The sequence below is a fragment of the Arachis stenosperma genome, chromosome 3 (assembly GCF_014773155.1).
Source record: "Arachis stenosperma cultivar V10309 chromosome 3, arast.V10309.gnm1.PFL2, whole genome shotgun sequence".
In the NCBI taxonomy this organism is placed as follows: Eukaryota; Viridiplantae; Streptophyta; class Magnoliopsida; order Fabales; family Fabaceae; genus Arachis; species Arachis stenosperma.
Window position 1 is genome coordinate 7,261,653 of NC_080379.1, and position 21,799 is coordinate 7,283,451.

Here is a 21,799-nt window from a genome sequence, read left to right on the forward strand (position 1 = left end):
TCAAGTAAAAAAATAATCTTTATGAGCAAAAAACTGTTTTCCAAAGTGTTTGTTTTTAGAAAGATTCATATCTTATCAAAATAAGTTACGGATCTGGGTAGGGTTTTGTGGGCACAGCCCAAGACCAAAAGAATATTGAAGAGGTGAAGAAGAACGTTAGCAGCGGGGTTCGTTCGAGTGTTGCAGCATTCCGATGAGAGAGTGAGAGAGAGAAAGTAGCTGTTTTTGAACACCGCAATGAATATCACGCTTCCACGGAGGGTTCTCCTCAACAACCAATCTTTCCTGCGAACATTCTCATCGTCACCATCATTCAAACTCGAAGACCAAAACGACACTCGTTTTGTCTCACTCCTCTCCGACATCGTCCGAGGAAACCAGAGCTGGAAACTTGCCTTCAACGACCCTTCTATTTCCTCCACATTGAGGCCCCACCATGTTGAACAGCTCTTGATCCGAACCCTCGACGATTCCAAGTTAGCTTTGAGGTTCTTCAACTTCCTCGGTTTGCACAAGAGCTTCAACCATTCCACAACATCCTTTGCCATCTTGGTTCATGCTCTTGTTCATCAGAAGCTCTTCTGGCCCGCCAATTCGCTCTTGCACACTCTTCTCTTGCGTGGGTCGGAACCAAAATTCGTTTTTTCATGCTTCTTGGATTCTCATGGCAAATGTAAGTTTTTGTCAAATTTGGGTTTTGATTTGTTGGTTCAGAGTTACTTGCAAAATAGAAGGGTTTTAGATGCTGTGGTGGTTGCAAAGCTCATGCTTGAAAACAAGTTGTTGCCTGAAGTTAGAACACTGAGTGCGCTTTTGAATGGTTTATTGAGAATTAGAAGGTTTATAATGGTTTTGGAATTGTTTGATGAGTCGGTGAATGTGGGTGTTCGACCGGATTCTTATACTTGTTCGGCTGTCATTCGGAGCTTGTGTGAATTGAAGGATTTTTCCAAGGCTAAGGAGAAGGTTTGGTGGATGGAAGTGAATAAGTTTGATCTGAGTATCGTAACTTATAATGTCTTAATTCATGGGCTATGCAAGGGTGATCGCGTTTCGGAAGCTGTTGAGGTTAAAAGATCATTGAGTGAAAAGGGTCTGAAAGCAGATTTGGTTACATACTGCACCCTAGTTCTTGGTTTTTGTAGGGTGCAACAATTTGAGGCTGGATTGCATCTTTTTAATGAAATGATTGAATTCGGGTTTGTTCCGAGTGAAGCTGTTGTATCAGGGCTAGTGGATGGGTTAAGAAAGCAAGGAAAGGTTGATGATGCTTATAATTTGGTTGTTCAGGTAAGCAGATTTGGTTTTCTGCCAAATTTGTTTGTTTGTAATGCATTAATCAACGCTTTGTGCAAACGAGGAGATTTGGATAAATCAGAGTTGCTTTATAATAATATGTGTTTGGTGAACTTGCATCCCAACGATATTACTTATTCTATTCTGATTGATTCCTTTTGCAGAAGGGGGAGGTTGGATGTCGCGATATCTTATTTTGATAGAATGATAGAGGCTGGCATAGCAGAAACTGTATATGCATACAACTCTATGATAAATGGCCAATGCATGTTTGGAAATTTGAGTGCCGCCGAGTCTTTGTTCGCTCGGATGATCAATAATGGTTTGGAGCCTACTGCGACAACCTTTACGCCGTTGATTAGTAGATATTGCAAAGATCTACAACTACGAAAAGCATTCCAACTGTATGATATGATGATTGAAAAAGGAATTTCCCCAAATGTGTATACCTTCACTGCGCTTATTTCTGGGGTTTGCAGTGTAAATAATATGGCTGAAGCATCCAAACTTTTTGCTGAAATGGTGGAAAAGAAAATCACCCCAAATGAGGTAACATATAATGTTATGATTGAAGGGTATTGTAGGAATGGTAAAATTGACAAGGCCTTTGAATTACTTGATGATATGCTTCTGAAAGGCCTTGTTCCGGACACATATACGTACAGACCTCTTATCAGTGGCCTTTGTTCTGCTGGCAGGGTTTCAGATGCTAAAAATTTTGTTGATGTTCTACACAAACAGGACCGTAAATTAAACGAGATGTGCTATAGTGCACTTCTACATGGTTATTGCAAAGAAGGAAGATTGGTGGAGGCATTGAGCGCTGCTTCGGAGATGATTCAAAGAGGAATCAATGTAGATTTGGTTTGCCATGCTGTTCTCATCGACGGTTCACTGAAGCAACTAGATAGGAAAACACTATTTGGTCTCTTAAAACAGATGCAGGATCAAGGATTGAAACCTGATAATGTAATATATACAAGTATGATCGATGCATTCAGCAAAGAAGGATCTTTCGAGAAGGCTTTCCAGTGTTGGGATTTGATGCTTACAGAGGAATGCTTTCCCAATGTTGTAACATATACTGCTTTGATGAATGGTCTATGCAAGGCGGGTGAAATGGACAGAGCAGGTCTTCTTTTTAAAAAAATGATGGCTGCAAATGTCCCTCCAAATTCAATCACATATGGCTGTTTTCTTGATCGTCTTACCAGCGAAGGGCATATGGAGGAAGCTATGGGTCTCCACCACGCAATGCTTAAAGGGCTTTTGGCGAACACTGTAACATACAACATCCTTATTCGTGGCTTCTGCAAGTTAGGTAGATTTAACGAAGCCAGCAAGGTGCTTTCTGAAATGACCGAAAATGGCATTTTCCCCGACTGTATTACCTATTCAACTTTAATTTATGAGTACTGCAGAAGTGGCAACGTAGGAGAAGCAGTTACATTGTGGGATACCATGCTAAACAAAGGTCTTGAGCCGGACTTGGTTTCATATAACTTGTTACTATATGGTTGTTGTATTAATGGAGAGCTCAACAAAGCATTTGAGTTGCGCGAGGACTTGCTGAGGAGAGGGGTGAAGCCAAGGCAAAATTTTCGACTACTGCACAAGGGACAATGTAGGAGCAGTGGTTAAACTGGCATACCATACTAGACAAACTAGAATCTGATTTGGTAACAAGTAACTTCTGCAGATGTGGTTTTTGTGTAACTAGAGAGTTCAACATGTCAATGGAGTTACACAATTGAAGATTGCTATGCCATATCAAAATAGATAGCATTGCTCTCTTGGGGTTGAATTATCTGAAAAAGTTTCAGCATTGCAATATGGCGTCATATTCAAATCGGAAGGACCTGGTAAAATTCTTGTTAGCTTTGGTTTCAATTTGCTTAATATTATGTATTACTTACATTTAGCTCTTTCATCTCCTACATATACCATTTACAATTTTTGGTGCAGACTAAACGCGCCAAACATGAATACTGAGGAAGCTACCTATCAATACAAAAAGGGAGACAAAACATTGTGTCTTCCTTTGGTTCCACACACATGCACTAACTGCTAGTTTATACTCCCTGTCAATAAGTGCCTTTTATGACTGGTTCATGATGGATTCTTTTTTGAATTGCTTGTACGAATACTTTCCCCTTGTACATACACAAACCTCAAGATAATTTTGCAGACTTGTGGAAGCTTATAGCAAGAATCGTGTATATTATAATTCTTCCTCAATGTATTCCAGAGGCCTTTGCTTCAAATTTTAGGGCCAATGTTTCTGACTTAGTTTATTTGTTTTCCATCCCTTGTAACTGTTACTTATATCTATGAAGAAAGAAGGAGAATGCATGGCATGTTTCCAAGTTATGGTGATTATCAGTGAATTATAATATATGTCCTGCATTTCTTTGTTTGATATTAATTACTCTTATATTATGCAGTAAGATTAATGATTTAATTTCTATGTGCTATCTTTGTAAAGATGGTTTACTCAATTTATGAATTTTTACGATGATCTAAAAACACATTTGATTGGATGCTTAGAAAACATTTACTACTATCATTGATTAACTATTAAATGAAACTTTAAAATGAAATAAATTTCTAAACATGTTCTGTAATTTTATATCATAACAATAAACACGTTCTAATTTAATTTTGTATTAATGATGGTGAAATAGAATAAAATGGAAACCGTCCACACACTTCCCAATGTCTTATTCTTCCACCTGGCATATATCCCACTTATCAAAACATTTCACATAAACTTAATTGCAGCATTCTGTATTTTCAGTACAGATGATTCCTATTTTCAAATTAAAGTTTTCATCATCATCATTAGTATCAACTAAATGACTAATTGCAAATTCTCTGTGGGCATGCAAATCTAAGAAGGGATGTAATCTTGTAATCTCCAAGAAGTTTGATCAGTTAACCTTCATGAAAAGTTGAGAACTTAGGTAAAGCCTAATCATCTTGATTGGAGAGAAAACTATAGCAGTTTCAGTCCACCTGTTACATCATCTACCACTTCAACAGGTCCTGCATATTAATATATATCAAAATCAGATTAAATCAAACTATACTTTGGGCTGTTTATATAATTTGGGGGGCAAGTGGATGAGAAACTGCTACTGGGGCATGACAAGAGGGGGGGATGAAAAAAAGAATGATAATTAGAGGAGACCATTACCAAGAATTGCCATCACAGTTCTGGAATCTGGAAGAAGAAAAAAATGGGAACAGTAAATTAAGGCAGATATCATAAAAAGTAGAAAATGGAACAAATGAATCAAGAAAATCCAGCTAGATTTAGTTATGCATTCTATCTAATATTGAGCATGTAGATAGCGTTACACATAGTCCAAGGGATTGGATTAAGCGTCTCTTCTGTTAGAATGTACGCATGATCGTGCAATTTCAAGGATGAATTAAACTCCAAGATAATAGGTAAGCGGAAAAGGGGGCAATAAGAAAACTATTTCATTTTAAAATGATTGCAGGAAACTATCTCTACTTTCAATTCTAGCAATGGATGGCCCCATACAAAGATACCGGACATCAAATGCAGGACATCATTTTTTATTTCATATGACGCTGCTATGAAGTAGTAAATTTAACAAAACACAGTGGTGAAATTTCCAACTATGTGGTGGATACTAGAAATCAATTAGCTACAAACTAAAGGAAGTTCCCACTACTCACTTGGTGCAATCTGTGTTCTCCCAGCATCAATTGTGATATGGGTGGGTAACTTCAGTGATTTAGCCCTTTCCTGACACATTAAGCAATTTTACTAGAGCAAACCAAACTTCAGAGAGAAGAAATATGCATTAAAGAATTCATGGCAAAAGGGAAAGAAAACAAAGGTAATATTGGTGCTTGAGGACAAAGTGAATCAAATTTATGGAGATGCAAAATTGAAGAATAAGAAGGCAAATGAGTGAAATGACTAGTTGATTTGAAACAAATATATATATAAAATAAGTGGTAAAGAACGGTTTAAACAACTTAACAATTTAACATATTTTACCCTTACAATTCTTTTCTGTTAAAGTATAAGAACTGTTATATACAGGCAAGTATTCAATGTCAAGATCTTAAACAGCTTAAACGATAACATAACTAGTGCAGTGTTAAATTGCAGTGAGCAATACTTACTTGCAAAGCTAGCATATCTTCTTCACTTTCAATTTTCACAACCACCTTAGGCTGTGCACACATCTCCCACCTGCACATTGACAACATCAGACTTAAGTTAGCTATTCATGATGACCTACAAATGCTGCCAAGGTTGCTATAGTACCTATTCAAAGCCTTTGGTGCTCGATGAAGGACCTTTTTATATAGGCCTAAAGTTGCATGACTGCACCAAATGAAAAGGTAAAAAAGGATAGTTAGGTTTGAACCATTAATCAATTAAAAAATGTTCACAAAAATGAAACAATATAATCAAAAATATTTTCTTGTTTGGGGAGATGGGGAGGGATGAACAACAAATAAGTAATAAACAAAGTAGAAGCAATACATTAGTTCATCGTGATCTTTATACTAGTGTCCTTCTACAAAATACAACAGCTTGTCATGTCAGAAGCTCAGAATATTAATCAATTTGAACGTTACTAAAGCTTCAAATTTGCAAACAAAGCAAGTAATATCATCAACTTCAAGCATTTTCCAAAGTTCAAATTGAAGGTTCACTTAGTAACATCTGTCCTCGAATGAAATATTCTATAAAAGGCAGAGCTAGCTATCCACTGTCATTTTCAGAAGACATATACAAACAATCTAACAGTGGCATAGAGCCATAGAATAAGACGCCAATACTTGATGAGCATAATTACACATTCTAAATAGTAAAACTCAAAATTCAGTTAAAATATTACACATTCAATTTTATGAAGATTTAGAATCATTCTATCCTGGTCTCACCCAAAAAAAAAAAAAAAATCTTTCATTAGTCTTTACATTTACATATCATGCTTTTCATGAACAAGCACATAAAATAAAAAAATAAATAGAAGCAAAACATATACAAGACACACTAAGCAGCTGATAATAAGTCAGTAACCACATTGGTAATTTGAATAACCAAAAGTAATGTAAATAATATCATAATAAACCACATATGAATTCAAAATAACACCAAGCATTACCTGCATTGAGCAGCAATCTTCCCTTTGCCCATTTTAAGATCATTCCGTACCACCAATACCTGCATATATATAAAATAGGGACAAATCAACAAAAGAAAGCAAAAAGGAGCAATTTTTAAGCTACCCATTATGATTCACCAAGTGGGTCAGTGGAGAAAAAAAATGGGGAATTTGACGAATACCATTTTGAAATCATCGAGAATGTTAGCGAGCTGTTCAATCTCAAGGGACTCTTTGGGTTTAGATTTCGTGTTGCTGTTCCGGTTGGTGTTGTCAATGGAAAGTTTAGGTGAGAAGAGGAAGCGAGGTGGGTATTTGGAACCAATGAAGTAACCCAAAGCAAGGTATCCAGCACCAACAATAATGGCACTCAACCATGTTAGTTCCATTTTTTCAAGCACACCTCAGATTGAAGAACCCTTTGATTTGATGGAACTGCTACTGAGAAATGCTTTGAAAAGATTAAAGGGAACAAAAGAGTGTAGGTTCAGAGAATCAAGATTAAAGGAATCAGTGAATTAGACGTTAAACTATCCTACGGTTATGGTTTATGGCGTTTATAGGGTTTTCGGAGTTAAAAGAAGTACAGCTCTGTCAATGAAGAACCATAATTATGAATTTTGTTTTATATCGATTAAATATATGTGTAATACTTTCTTATAGGAAGTTTTGGTGTTTTTCTTTGATATGACTATTTTTTTCTAAATTGATATTAATTGAAACGGATCATCCAATTTATGTAAAAAGGAAAAATAAACTACACATTAAAAGGTTTAATTTATACTTTTATTTTTTTATTTTTTGAAAGCGAAAATCGAAGAAATCTGATTTTAATATAATTTTTTTATTTTTAAAATACTTAAATCGGACAACGTGATTAGTAATTTTTTTTAAAAAAATTAAACAATGTAAATTGAAAAGAAAATGGAAATCAATGCTTCCGATTTTCACAAAGTCATAGTAGTAATTAGTAAACATACATGTTAAAAAAAGTTGACAATATAAAGTGTAATTTTTAATTTTTGATTGTTCTCTTTTTTATATTTATTTTTAGTTCTATTTATAAAATTAATGATAATAGATCACATTTTACTCCTTCAATTATTTTTAAAAAAATTGAAAAGATTCATTTTATAGATACTCAAATGAGTATATTAAAAATAATACGTGTATTCACTCATTCTCACTTATGTTATGACTTTTTTATTTTTTTTTAAATTTATTTAGATTAATTAAAATTTTTTTTACTAAAAATATAGATATTTAAACTAACAATTTTTTAGGTAAATATAAAAAAATTATACCATTTAAATTATAGCTCATTAATATTTAGAGCGATTAACTTGCATTGTAATAGTCTTGTTAGAGTATAGCTAACAAAAATTGTTTACACATGTTCAAGATTCTAAACTAGATGCTCTTTTCTTTCTTTGAATAGAATTTCTCTGTTTTTTTTTTTTTGTAAAATTACATGTTTTTTCTTCAAAAAAGATAAATACAAAAAAATCACATAATTTATTCTTTCTTTTTTGTTTATTTTTTATTTTTTTAGAAAATGAAATAAAAAATTTGAGTGTGAAATAAAAAAATTATAAAAAAAAGAGGAATTGTTGTTTAAAAAAAATATAAAAATAGAAAAATAATACCAACATTTTTCAACTGTAATATAAAATTTTTTTAATTTTGATATTAAAAATTTTTAATTGTAACATAAAAAATTTTTAATCGAAATCTTTTCAAGATTTTGGGTTTAACTTTGACATTGAAATTAAAATTTTTTTAATTGTGATCAAATTTCTTAACCAAAATTTTCTCAAGGTTCAAAACTAGAAGAAAAAGACAAAAAAATTTTAATTTTACAGAAATTTTATAATTTTAATATTAAAATTTTTTAACTGTAATATAAGAATTTTTAAATTTAAAGAAGGAAAATTTTTTTTTCTCATGTTCCAGAGTTGAAGAAGAAAAAAAAAGGTTATGGCACATTAAAATTTTTTAACGATTACATAAGAATTTTTTAATTGAAATTTTTTCAAGATTTTGGACTTGAAGAAAAAGAATAAGACATATGTCAGCTGAATATAAAAAAAAATCACAGATTTAAGATAAAATGGTTAGTGGCCTGACGATGGAAGTAGGTAATGGTAGAAAAATCCGATTTTGGGAGGATAACTGGGTTTAGGGTGGTGCTCTGAAAGTGAGTTTTTTAAGACTCTTCTCTATTTCAAGCCAACAAGGATGTTGCATTGGGGATTGCGGGTTTTGAAATGGATTAGAGTGAATATGAAATTTTCGATGGAGAAGGGAATTGTTTCAATGGGAGTTGGAACTTCTCCGTCAGTTCCATGAGAGGTTAAGGCCAGTGAAACTATCATCCGGGCGCGAGGACAATGTGGTGTGAAAGTTTGACAATAAAGATATTTTTTCTACGAATTCCTTTATGCAGGCCATATAATCGGATACGTTGTCGGATGACATCACGAGCTATAGCTTCACAAGTCCACTTTGGAAAGGTTTCGTACCTCCGAGGATTGAGTTTTTTGGATGGTTTGTGCTAGTTGGTAGAGTTAACACCAAGGAGAGGTTGACTAAACTAGGAATTAACATTCAAAGTGATAGCATTTGTGTGATGTGTACTAAGAAAATCGAATCTGCTGAGCATTTATTTCTTCGATGTGAGGTAATATGGCATGTGTGGTGCAATTGGGTGCGGTTGTTTCGTAGAGAGTGGATAATTACTGGAACCATTAAAGAACTGTTTGAGAGTTGGAGTGGCATGCACAATAGACAACAAGGGCAGAAGATGTGGATGACAGCATTCTTTGTACTGATTTGGAACATCTGCTTAGAACGTAATGTACAAATCTTCAATAATAAAAGAGCAAGCATTGAGGTAATTCAAACAAGGACGGTGTTGAGCTATACAGAATGGCGTGGTTGTGATCCAGTGGGTAGCTGATGGCAATACTAGAGTTGCCAGGAGATTGATTTATTTTGGCTGTTGCTCTGTATGTTTCTTTTTGTTTCTGTGTCTGTTCCACTTTATTGTGTTAAGCTTCCTTTATTTCCAAAAAAAAGAAGAAGAAGGTGGTATGAACTTGAAGAAGAAGAAGAAGACGACTTAAGACATGTATGTAAAATTTAGTTATATATGATTTTGTTTTAATTGAAATAAAAGTAACATATGAGTCTTAGATATATTATTTTAATTTTGTTGAACTTAATTAACTAAAAGACTTGAATGTATAATTTTTCTGAGTATTTTAGGTATAAAAATTTAAAAAGGTTTAAAGTTTTAATTTTAAATATGTTGTTTTACTCACTCAAATTAGTAAAACCATTAATCATTTTTTTTTGTTAGATGTTTTAATTGTAAAAAAAATTATTATTTAAGATCGTTATTTGATGTAAGGGATTATAAGTCAATTTTATCGAGTATCCTCTCTCGGCCAAGGGAAGGCTTCTTGTCTTTCTTAGGTGTTCGATGTTCAAGTTTATACTTGACTAAAGAAATAGTCTTTTTTCTTATTTACACTTTGACTAAGTCATGCGAAAACGAGAGAGGATGCTTTTCGACTTGTTTTTTTATTTCTTACGATATCTCTAAATTTGACATTTATTTAAATAGATGAATAAACAAATTATTTAAATAATTTAATTTGGTTAAATTCTAGACTTCTTAATTAAGAAATCAAGTGATGAACTACCAGTTTATAAAGTAATTTCATTGTTCTTTTTGGGCACTGAAAAATTTATTGTTATGTTCTTGCTACCTATAAAAAATTGCACGGGCCCATAAACACCAAAATCAAGACTTAGATGGGTCTAATGTCCCATCCCATTGGAAGAATTGGACACCATTACAAAAAGCCGAAGCGATACAGGGCTGGGAATTAAGGATTTTGAAACATAAAATATTGCCTATCTTGCCAAACAAGTGTGAAGGGCAATGAAAAATGTAAATTTAATTTGGGAGCAAATATTAAAATCGCTATATTTTTGGGATGACAATTTTTAGACAGCAACATATAAAGGAGACTCCTCATGGGTTTAGAGAAGTAATTTTATGGAATGGAAGGAACTATTAAGGAAAAGAGTCCCCGGAGATCAATAAAGAGATTCTTAGCAACAAAGAGGACTACTTATATTAGCCGTACAAAAAAGATGAAAACTATACAATCAAAATAGAATATTATATTGCCAAAGAAAATAGGCAGGATAATAAACATAAAAATCTTTCAACAAGTGAAGACAGCAAGGAGTTATGAAAAAAAATATGGAAAATGAAAGTTCCACCAAAAATCAAAATTTTTTTGTGGAAACCATGCCATGATATTTTACTAGTAAACTTTAATTTGCACAAAAAAAATGGTGTATATATATAAAATTATAGGAAGTACCACAGTACTTTCTTAGTATATTGATATTCCAATCTTTTTTAGCATTAAGATATATAATAAAATAATTAGAAGGCTAAGATTGAATAGATATATATTGAGTAGTTTTGCTTTTTTAAAGAATACCATACAACAAAGACAAGTTGTTCCCTTAGCCCACAGAAAAGAATGAAGAAATTACTATCTTGTACTTGTGTTGTGTTGTTTCCTTTTGATACACTCTTTACTTTTCTTTTCTTTTTCCTAACCAATTTTCATTGATCATTTTACCTCTCTGTTAGTTTTTTTTCCTCCTTTTCGTTCCTTTAAAACAAATGACTTCCTTTGGCACGATGTACTTTATTTATCTATTTATTTTACAAGGATATTATTATTATATGAGATAATACTATTTTGTAATTAGTTTGTTTCTCTTCTACATATATAGTACTTACTTAATTCAATTTTCTCTTATATTAAATATATTATTTATTAAATGCATATTATTTTTCAAAATTTTAAATATGAATTGTTTTAATATTAATCTATTTTTATTAAGTTATTTAAAAAAGAGAAAAAATAAAAAAAGGGTAAAACGACCATTTTAATATTAGTATAAGTTAAATTTAATTGCTCAAGTAAGTATTATAATAATATTAGTAAAATTTGTGCAAGAATAATATTACTTATATTTTAATTTTATCAACTAAACTCATTTTAAAGTATAAGTATTAAATTTATTGTGCTAAATTTTTAAGGATAATATAGAATTTCACAATAAATTAATTTTATGATATTCGTTAATTAAAGAAATAAATTTATTAAAATATTTTAATTAATTAATTAATGATAAGCCTTAAAAAAAACTAATCTCATCATTCTTGTTAATTAAATTATGATATAAGATAGTGGTATGGATAGTTTTATGGGTAAGACTTGGCAAAAAATAACTTAAAAATTAACAATAAATAAGTAATAAGGGATTGATAGAAAAAATAAATAATAAATTTTGTGCATCATTAATATTATTGGTGAAAAATATTTATTAAAAAATTAAAATATTAAGTCATTAATGAACATCTTTAAGTGAAAAACATCTATAGTCAAATTAAAAAAAAAGCTAGAATTATAGACTCGTGAATTTTGTCAAGCTATAATGAATTAATTTTTTTTGTATATAAGAAACTATTTAATAAAAAAAATTTAAAATTAATATTGTTACGTAGGTAATCTGAAATAGGTGAATTGGGCTTGAAAGATTAGCCCAAACGTCAATGGAAGGTGGTCTCCAACTTGGTTTACGTCTGGGAGCCGCCATCTGAGTTGTATGTGTGAAAGAATGTGGGTGGTACCTGCAAAGACACTCCGATGCTTAAGTTAGCAAGGGGGTAAGCAGGTTTAGAGAGTATTGGAACTTAGAGATACTTGAGGGGTGTCAGTGTATTTATAATGGTGATCCAATAACCACCGTTGGAGTAGTTCCACTTTTGAAGGTGGATAACCGTCCCTTTATCTTAGGGTAGTTGGGATATGGCTCTTGGAAGTAAATTGAGAGATTTCAGAGATAGTTACTTATTTGAATAAGTGTTATCTGACAGCTATCCATCGAGCCCGACTTCTTTGGGAGGTCGGTGGGTGGCGAAGGTCATTCTTTGGAATGGGCCTTTTAGCATGTGTTTGGACCTGGGTCATAGTGTTGGGTCAGGATATGAAAAAATATTAAATCTATTTTTGTTAAATTATATTAACTAATTGCTTACACTTATAAGTTAAAAGTTAAAGATATCTACTTATACTATTTATAATTGATTAAATAAAAAATTTTAGAATCATAATTGTGCTAAATTAATATTATTTTGTTTTAAGTCTTTTCTCCTATTTGTTTTATGATAAAATTTAGTTTAACATTTTAAAAATAATGATAATTCTTATCAAAGAAATAAATGAGCATATATGAACTTTTTTGTTGTGATTTTTTAGAATCTATTTAGAATAATCATTTTAATTTAGATTTTAATAAATATTATTATTAATATTTTTTCATACCGTATGATAATTAAGAAAAGTAAACGAAACAAAAAAGATTTTAATATTAGTAGAATGAAGAAAATATTGAATAGAAAAATATATCAACTTCACTATTAAGATGCATGTGCAAATTTTTTACTTATATTATGTGTTAATTTTTTAAGATAATATATTTAGTTTTATTTTTAATATAGAATAAATAATATTTAGTTTCACCTTTAATATATTATAAATAAGTAGATAAACAAATACAAAGAAACAGAAAATTTAAAAAGAATAAAAAAAATAAAAAGAAAAAAATATTTTTAATTATAGAGATATATTTAATATTTATCACCAATTTTTTTCTTTTATTTTTCTTTGTTTTTTTAAATAAAATAATATAGTAAAAGACAAATTTCAATCATATATTATAAAAATATTTTTAAAGCGAAATATTCATGCTGCATTTAAATACTATTATATAAGAAAAAACTAAAAAAAATTATTATATGTAAAGTAAGTAAGATTGTTTTTTTAGTTTATCTGTACTTATTAAAGAGAAATAATATTAACATTAAATACATTGAATAACCTAAAGAAAAAAATAAAATAATACTATACATCCAAATATTTTTATTAATCAAGTATAACCAAGTTAGTTTAACGTAACAAAAATCAGTTCTAGCTAATATATTCCAATTCTTATAATTTAATTTGGTTAGAGTTGGTTCATAAAAAGATTTAGATGTGTAGTATTACTCAAAAAAGTATTTATTTGGATTAATTTTTTTTTTTGGTGAAAAACACTTTTTAAAATAATAAAGTATTTTTATTAAATTTTAAACATATTTAGATGTATTTAAAACAAAAATTTTTACCAAAAAATTAAATTATTTGATTTTTTAAAAAATCAATAATACTCTGATTTTAAAAAAAGTAGAAGTAAAATAAGTTTTAATTATTTTTTTTATTAGACATATCATTTATCATAATTAATAATTACCATTTATACCTTTAAAAATAAAAATAAATTACTCAAATTGAATAATTTTATTTGAACAATGAAAAAATAAATTGTAACAACATAATATTATCATATTTGCAAATATTAAATTTAATAATTTGTCATGTATCATGTACAAGATAAGATTAAAGTTTATGATTTTAATTTTTTTTTTCAATTAAAATCAATATGCCAATTTTATAAATCATAACTTCTTAAATTAAGAAAAAATATATAAAATAGATACATAATTATTTAATCAATATAAAATAACATGATATATATAATTTTTGAAATATAAAAAAGTGTTATTTCTTTTAATAAATTTGTTATATTTATAAGTTTATCTCACATTATTGGAAATAATTTTATTTTTAAGTATTTTCTAAACAAAAATTTTTTTTTATGAGACTTCATAAATAATATAATTTATAATAAATAAAGAAATAAAATTTTTATATATTATTTTGCTGTGCAGCGTTTTTTCAAGTCACATATGTTATCTTTTGTTTTTTTTTTTTTATGATTGAAGGGCTATTTTTATCTTTTTATGAATAGCTACAAGACAAAATCAACTTGCAACTTAATCTTACATGGAACATTAAAATTTCAATAAAGTAAATGGAACACCTGAAAATTTTCCAAAATTATATATTTTTTAATTCTCAATGTGTATTCTAAATTTCTAGGGATCTAGCCTCTAGGCTTTTTCTAGAGCTCCCATTTCCATTTATTTTTTCATGCATTTTCTCGCCCTCGCATCTCAGAAAGATTATCTCGAATTTACAATCGTCTCAAATAATAAAAAAGAGAGTTATTCAGTAAAGTAATTCTCAACGGATAAAATTTTCGTACTCGATGTAATCGTAGTATGTGGGAACAAATGAAAGATTAAAGTATTAAAAATAGCATAATTTCAGCTACCCAAAATGCAATTAAAAAAAAAAGAAATAAAATCATAATCAGTGCGATATCCCAGCAAAATCTACATGATACGAAATTATCTTATTATTATTATTATGTAATTATATACGATGTAATATATGGTACCCTTCCGATATTTCCTTAAATAATTGATATCAACAGTACCCACTAGCCAGACACAAGCACGTGTTATCTCCCATCAACACAAACAACCCATTTCCTTATAACTAGGTTACACAAATAGACAAGTATTATTTCAGGAACAACTCACTTCACTTTACAAAATAGTACTTTGCAATTTGTATATCTTCCTATAGTTAGTTTACACTAAATAACGACGCATTATGATAAATTACATAAGTACAATCCAACATATAGTTGTTCATGTATAAAAACTGATTTAAATAAATATAATTTAATATTAGATAATTCCAAAAATTTATTAATTATTATGACAAAAAATATTATTATAGAAAACTATTTTTGTTAAAATTTAATTATGATAATTTTATTTGTTGGTATTATATTTATTTCTAGAATTAAAATAATATGAGTAACATTATTTGGAATTATTCATTCCAAGTTACAGTGTATCTCATTAATAGAATGGCTACAATTATTTTACATAATATATCATCTTTTGAACAAATGCTTAAGCATAAACCTGATTATCAATTCTCAAAGATATTTGAGTGTGTTTGTTATCCTCTTTTGAGACCTTACAACAAGCACAAATTTAATTATAAATCTGATATGTGCTTATTCTTGGGATATGATAATAATCATAAAAGCTATAAATATCTAGCACAAAATGGTAAACTTTATATTTCTAGAAATGTGGTTTTTGATGAGTTGAAATTCCCATATGCTTCTCATTTCTCTACTAATCAGTGTTCTCAAGTTGCTACACCAACAAATCAGATTATCATTGGATCAGCACCAATTCTATCTAAGCCTCCAACATCTCATAATACAAACCCAACAAACCCACCTCCATCTAAGACTATGCAAACTGAGATGGATGCTGTCTCTAAATGCAACACTTTTGATCTTACTTTTGAACAAACCTTTAGTCTAGTCATAAAGTCTCAAACTATTCAAATTGTAATCTCAATTGCCTTAAGTAGAAGTTGGCATTTGAGACAAATTGATTTTGATAATGCATTTCTCAATGGAGAATTACATGAAATAGTGTATATGACACAGCCACAAGGTTTTAATGATACTAATCCTCCTCTTGTGTGTAGATTAAAGAAAGCAATTTATGGTCTCAAACAAGCCCCAAAAACATAGTTCTTAACCCTATATGCTACTTTAAACAGATTTGGTTTTACAAGCACAAAATCATATCTTTCACTTTTCGTGAGAATAACATCTACTTTTGTTACCCTATATACATCTTGTACTGACTCACGATTAATTGCCTTTTTAGATGCTGACTGGGGAGCGGATACAGATGATCGAAAATCTATTACAGGATTCTGTGTATACTTAGGAACCAATCTGATTGCTCGGAAGAACAATAAACAACATGCTGTTAGTAGATCAAGTACTGAAGCAGAGTTTCGAGCACTAGCAGCAGCTCAATCTGAATTGATTAGGACACAGAATCTCTTCCATGAATTACATTATACTCTCACTGCACCTCCAACCATATATTATGATAATCAAAGTGCGTGCTTGCTTGCAGCTAATCCTATTTTGACAGTAAGTCCAAGCACTTTGAATTGGACCTTCACTTTGTTTGAGATCAAGTAACTCAAAGGAAGTTGTATGTCAGCAACATTCCTTCACAAGATCAAATAGCTAATATTTTTACTAAACCAATCTATCTCACTCTCTTTACAAAATTTTGCAGCAAACTCAGAGTGAGCTCAAATCTCACTCTCAGTTTGAGGGGGGCTGTTAAAGATCAAGAAAAAGATCAAACAATAAGAGTTGAATTAGAGTTACATTCTATTTCTATATATATATATATAGCAGGTAGCTTCTGTTCATACGGAACAATACTTTGTATACTAAAATACTAAATTCCAATACAATTCTGTTTTCTCTCTTTTACTTTACACTCATTCTTGTTCTCTATCGATTCAATTCAATATTTCCTTCATTGCATAATACAAATTTTAACACATCTAAATATATTTAAAATCACATATCCTCCAAATTTAAAAGAAGAAATATGAGTTGAAAATAAAACATACATTCTAGATCATGAATTTTTGTCGATCAAAATGTATAAAGTAAGAAGAGTAAGAAAATAAGATCTATGAAAAATGAGCAAGAGAAAAATAAATCAGTGAAAAAAAACAAAAAAAAAAATCTAATCAAAATGTTGAGAAGAAAAAGAGAATTTATAAAAAAAATTAAAAAAATAAAATCAATGAAAATAGGACAAAAAAGAATGGAAAAAAAAGAGTAAGAATGAGATTAAAGAAAAAATTGGGAGAAAAGAACTCCAACAATAAAAAAACAACGGAAAAAAGAAGAAACATTTTGAGTTCCAATCCAGGTGTAGTGCTTTTGTTTTAGGCCTTTAGTCGCGTTTGTTCTGAGGTATTGAGACAGATACTGAAAGACTAAGACTCAGTATCATATTTGTTGGTTCAGAAACTGATACAAAAATTTCTGTCTCTGTTTTCAAAATTTCAGTATTTCAGTATCTCCAAAAAGTAAGGATACAGGGGACTAAAATTTTTAGAAATGGAGACTGAAACTTTAATAACATTTTATACTTAAAATATTTTCATTTCAATTAATTAATTCCAATTTTAATCTTTGTACAAATTAAATTAAAATTTCATTCTTATTTCAATTTTTGTCTCTCACTTTGCACCAAACAGAATACTGAAATTTATTTCAATCTCTGTCTCTTAGTCTCTGTCTCTCAATCTCAATCTTTCTGTCTCTGTCTCTCCACCAAACACTACCTTAAAGCCCTTCTTAATAAAAAAAAAGACAACAAACTAGTGTAGTTATTACATTCAATTATAATAGCAACAAATTATACTAATTCATTTGATCCACATTATTTGTATATAATTTAAAAAAACATAAATCAACCTGATATAGTAATACATAAAAACAGTAGCCAAAGTAAAACTAATTCAACATAAGATATTAATATAATTAGGTTTTCTTTTATTTTAACTATAAATATAACATATATCAAATTAAATAACGAATTTAAATAACACAAATAAGTGTGATAGTTCGATTAACCTAAATAATAGAATAAATAAAACAATTTTAAATAAGGTTAATATAAATAATTAAAAATAAGATTAAAAATTACTTTAAGTAAATATTTGAACAAATTAAATTATTATTAAAACTAAAAATAATAGCAATATTTTAATTTAATTTAAATTAAAATAATATAATTATATAATAATAAAATTAAATAAAATTTATTATTTTACAATTAATATCATTATAAATGCATTGTTTTATATGAAAGACTGAGCTAGAAGTGAGCTGAGTTGAGCTCAAGCTCGACTCATGAAAATTGAGCTCAACTCATTAATAATCGAATGTATTTTTTAAGCTCAAACTCGACTCACTGAAAGCTCACGAGCTGACTCGAACTCATGAGCTGACTCAAATAACAGGAACATAACCTATAATTTTATATCAATAAATTATAATTAATATATTTTAAAAAATATTAAAACAAATTGATTTTATATATTGTCTATCTATTAATTATAAATTTTTTATTTATGTCCTACGTTAAAATTATATATGTTACGTTAGGTAACTGGAGATTAATGGACTGGACTTGTGAGGTTGGCTCAAACGTCTAGAGGAGGTGGTCTCCGACTTGGTTTGCGTCTAGGAGCCGCCGTCCGACTTGTGTATGTGAAGGAATAGGAGGTGGTACCTACAAAGACACTCCGATGCCTAAGTCAGCAAAGGGTTTGAGCAGGTTTAAAGAGTATTAGAACTTAAAGATACTTGAGAGGTGTCAGTGTATTTATAGTGGTGATCCAATAACCACCGTTAAAGTAGTTCCTCCTTTTAAGGAGGATAACCGTCTCTTTATCATAGGGAAGTTGAGATATGACTCCTGAAAGTGGGTTGAGAGATTTTATGGACAATTACTTATTTGGATAAGCATTATCTGCCAGTTATCCTTCTCGCCCGACTTCTTTAAGTTGGAGTCTGTGTTGAATCCGACCTCTTTTGGAGAGGTCGGTGAGTAGCGAAGGCCAATCTTTAGATTGGGCCTTTTTGGCTTATTTGAACCTGGGCCTTAATGCTGGGTCATGGTATGAATAGTGCCCCTACTTAAGTCCGATCTCTTTCGCTTATGAGTTGGGTTTGAGTATTTGAACTCAGACTTGTAACCGACGTGATATGAAAACCGACGTGATTTTCGAAACGACATGATTTGAAATTTATCAAACGTCGCACTCGTTTAGGGTTTTCGTATTTACACGTGGGAGCGGTTACATTGGTAACGGTGCATTTCTTTAATGATCGCGTCAATTTACCATTCTGCCCCTGTTGTGTTTATAAATACTTTTCCTTCTCTTTCTTTGTTTTCTTTTTGAAAACTTTTTGCTTACACTCTCTATTCTAAAAGAAACTATTCCTTCTTCGAGTGCTTTAGTCATTGCCGCGCCTGCTCCTTTCTATTTTCGTAAACAAAGGTCAGTTCTTTTCCTCTTTTATTATTGAATACTCTACTTTTTATTTTCTAGAGGAGTTTTTGCGTGTTCGTAACGAGTCTGACTATAAGTTTAGTGACTTTGTTTTATTGAGGGGCTTGCTTTAATCTTTTAGAGGTTCCGTGTATGATCCCTTTTCCTTTTTCTTTGTAGGTCATTATTGTCGCTTTTTCTCCTATTTCTTTTTACTCGAAAAGATGACTTCTCACGTTTCTGAGTGGGTAGACGTTACTGTTCTTGGGGAGGAACCCATAGTAGACACAGATTACATCACCGACCTCCTTTTTTTTCTTGGGCTCTCTCTCTTTCTCTTTTGACGAGTGAGAGTGCCCAGGTTGCCAATTTGGCTCTCGCAGTCTGGCATTTTTCTCCATGTTGATGTACTTCTCATCTCTTTCTTGTACATCACTCAGGGAGATCGGGTGCCTTTTTGAGATGGACTGGGAGAAGGGGCCTTCTCGGAGTCCATTTACTAGACCCATAATCACTGCCTCCGTGGGCAGGTCTTGAATTTCTAGGAACGCTTTGTTGAACCTTTCCATGTAATCCCTCAAAGGTTCTCCGACCTCCTGTTTTACTCCTAGGAGGCTTGGTGCGTGCTTCACCTTATCCTTTTGGATAGAAAATCGCATAAGGAATTTACGTGAGAGGTCGTCGAAGCTAGTGACCGATCTTGGGGGAAGACTATCGAACCACTTTATCGCTGCTTTCGTCAAGGTTGTCGGGAAAGCCTTGCAGCGAGTAGCATTGGACGCGTCGGCCAAATGCATCTGACTTTTAAAATTGCTTAAGTGATGCTTTGGGTCAGTAGTTCCATCATAGAGGTCCATATAAGGGCTTTTGAAGTTTCTTGAAACTTTTGCCCTCATTATGTCTTCACTGAATGGTCTTCTCCTCCCAAGGGAGAATCTTCTCGGTCACTATGAGAGTTTCGACTTCGGAGAGTGAATTTTAGTCTTAGGAGCTTTTCTTCAAGCTCTTTTCGTCGTTCGATCTCGCTTCTTAAATTTCTTTCCGCTTCTCGCTGTCGCTCCAATTCTTGTTTCAACTGCTCCAATCGTCCCTGGTGGCCATGGAACAATCCCATGAAATCAGTTGCATGGGGTTGTCCTTCTTTTCCTGATACATGTCCCTCAGATGAGTTTCCTTTGGGGTCCTTTACCCCTGATATTCCTTCTTTGTGCTGGTTAGTCACCCCTTGATGAGTGACTATCGCTCTATCATTATTATCAATGTCCTGATTCTCTTGTTCAGAATCAGATGATGTGTTTCCATCTTCGTGCAAGTCATCCGTCATCACTGGTTGATCTCTCGGGTCCCCAGCAACGGCGCCAATGTTACGTTGGGTAATCGGAGATTAATGGGCTGGACTTGTGAGGTTGGCCCAAACATCTGGAGGAGGTGGTCTCTGACTTGGTTTGCGTTTGGAAGCCGCCGTCCGACTTGTGTGTGTGAAAGAATGGGGGTGGTACCTGCAAAGACACTTCGATGCCTAAGTCAGCAAAGGGTTTGAGCAGGTTTAAAGAGTATTGAAACTTAAAGATACCTGAGGGGTGTCAGTGTATTTATAGCGGTGATCCAATAACCACCGTTGAAGTAGTTCCTCTTTTTAAGGAGGATAACCGTCCATTTATCTTAGGGAAGTTGAGATATGGCTCCTGAAAGTTGGTTGAAAGATTTTAGGGACAGTTACTTATTTGGATAAGCATTATCTGCCAGTTATACTTCTCGCCCGACTTCTTTAAGTTGGAGTCTGTGTTGAATTCGACCTCTTCTAGGGAGGTCGGTGAGTAGTGAAGGCCAATCTTTGGATTGATCCTTTTTGACTCATTTGGACCTGGGCCTTAATGTTGGGACATGGTATAAACAATATATAAAAATAAAATATTAAATAATATATATATATATATATATATATATATATATATATATAAAATCGAGCTAGCTCACGAGCTAATGAGTTGAGCGTATTCAAGTTCAAGCTCGACTAATTTAATTTATAAGCTCAATTCCAAGCTTAAGCTCAGCTCACTAGCTCACGAATTCAGCTTATTGGGCTATTAACGAGTCAAGCTCGAACTGGCTTGACTCACTTCCAACCCGATAAAAGATAATATTTTTTTAAATTAAATTAATCTTTATTTATTATATTTAATTCGAATAAATAATAATTTATTTATTTTATTATGCAGTTTGTAAATTATTTTTTTTGTGTCTAATCAACAAAGAAAAACATAAAGCAAAACACCTATCCTAAATCAGACATAATGATTTGCTTGAAAGCTTTACACGGCTCAGACCAAATAACATGATTGAGATTACTTTTAGCTTTATATCTAACAATTCAATCTCCAACTT

General features: G+C 31.3%; 2 protein-coding genes across 2 annotated transcripts; one reads left to right on the plus strand and one right to left on the minus strand.

Annotated features, from left to right (window-relative positions):
* Positions 1-39: 39 nt before the first annotated feature.
* On the plus strand, positions 40-3,666 carry LOC130967679 (putative pentatricopeptide repeat-containing protein At5g59900). The gene is made up of 2 exons (XM_057892647.1): positions 40-3,158; positions 3,262-3,666. Exon 1 carries the CDS (start codon positions 238-240, stop codon positions 2,935-2,937), a length of 2,700 nt encoding a protein of 899 aa, XP_057748630.1. The 5' UTR covers positions 40-237; the 3' UTR covers positions 2,938-3,158; positions 3,262-3,666.
* Positions 3,667-3,936: 270 nt separating this feature from the next.
* Positions 3,937-7,062, minus strand: LOC130969343 (uncharacterized). Its single transcript, XM_057895016.1, has 7 exons — positions 6,638-7,062; positions 6,456-6,514; positions 5,606-5,665; positions 5,461-5,530; positions 5,005-5,074; positions 4,493-4,519; positions 3,937-4,341 (listed from the first exon to the last, which is right to left on the minus strand). The coding sequence occupies exons 1-7, from the start codon at positions 6,842-6,844 to the stop codon at positions 4,292-4,294; spliced, it is 543 nt and encodes a 180-aa protein (XP_057750999.1). The 5' UTR covers positions 6,845-7,062; the 3' UTR covers positions 3,937-4,291.
* Between the last annotated feature and the right edge of the window lie 14,737 nt (positions 7,063-21,799).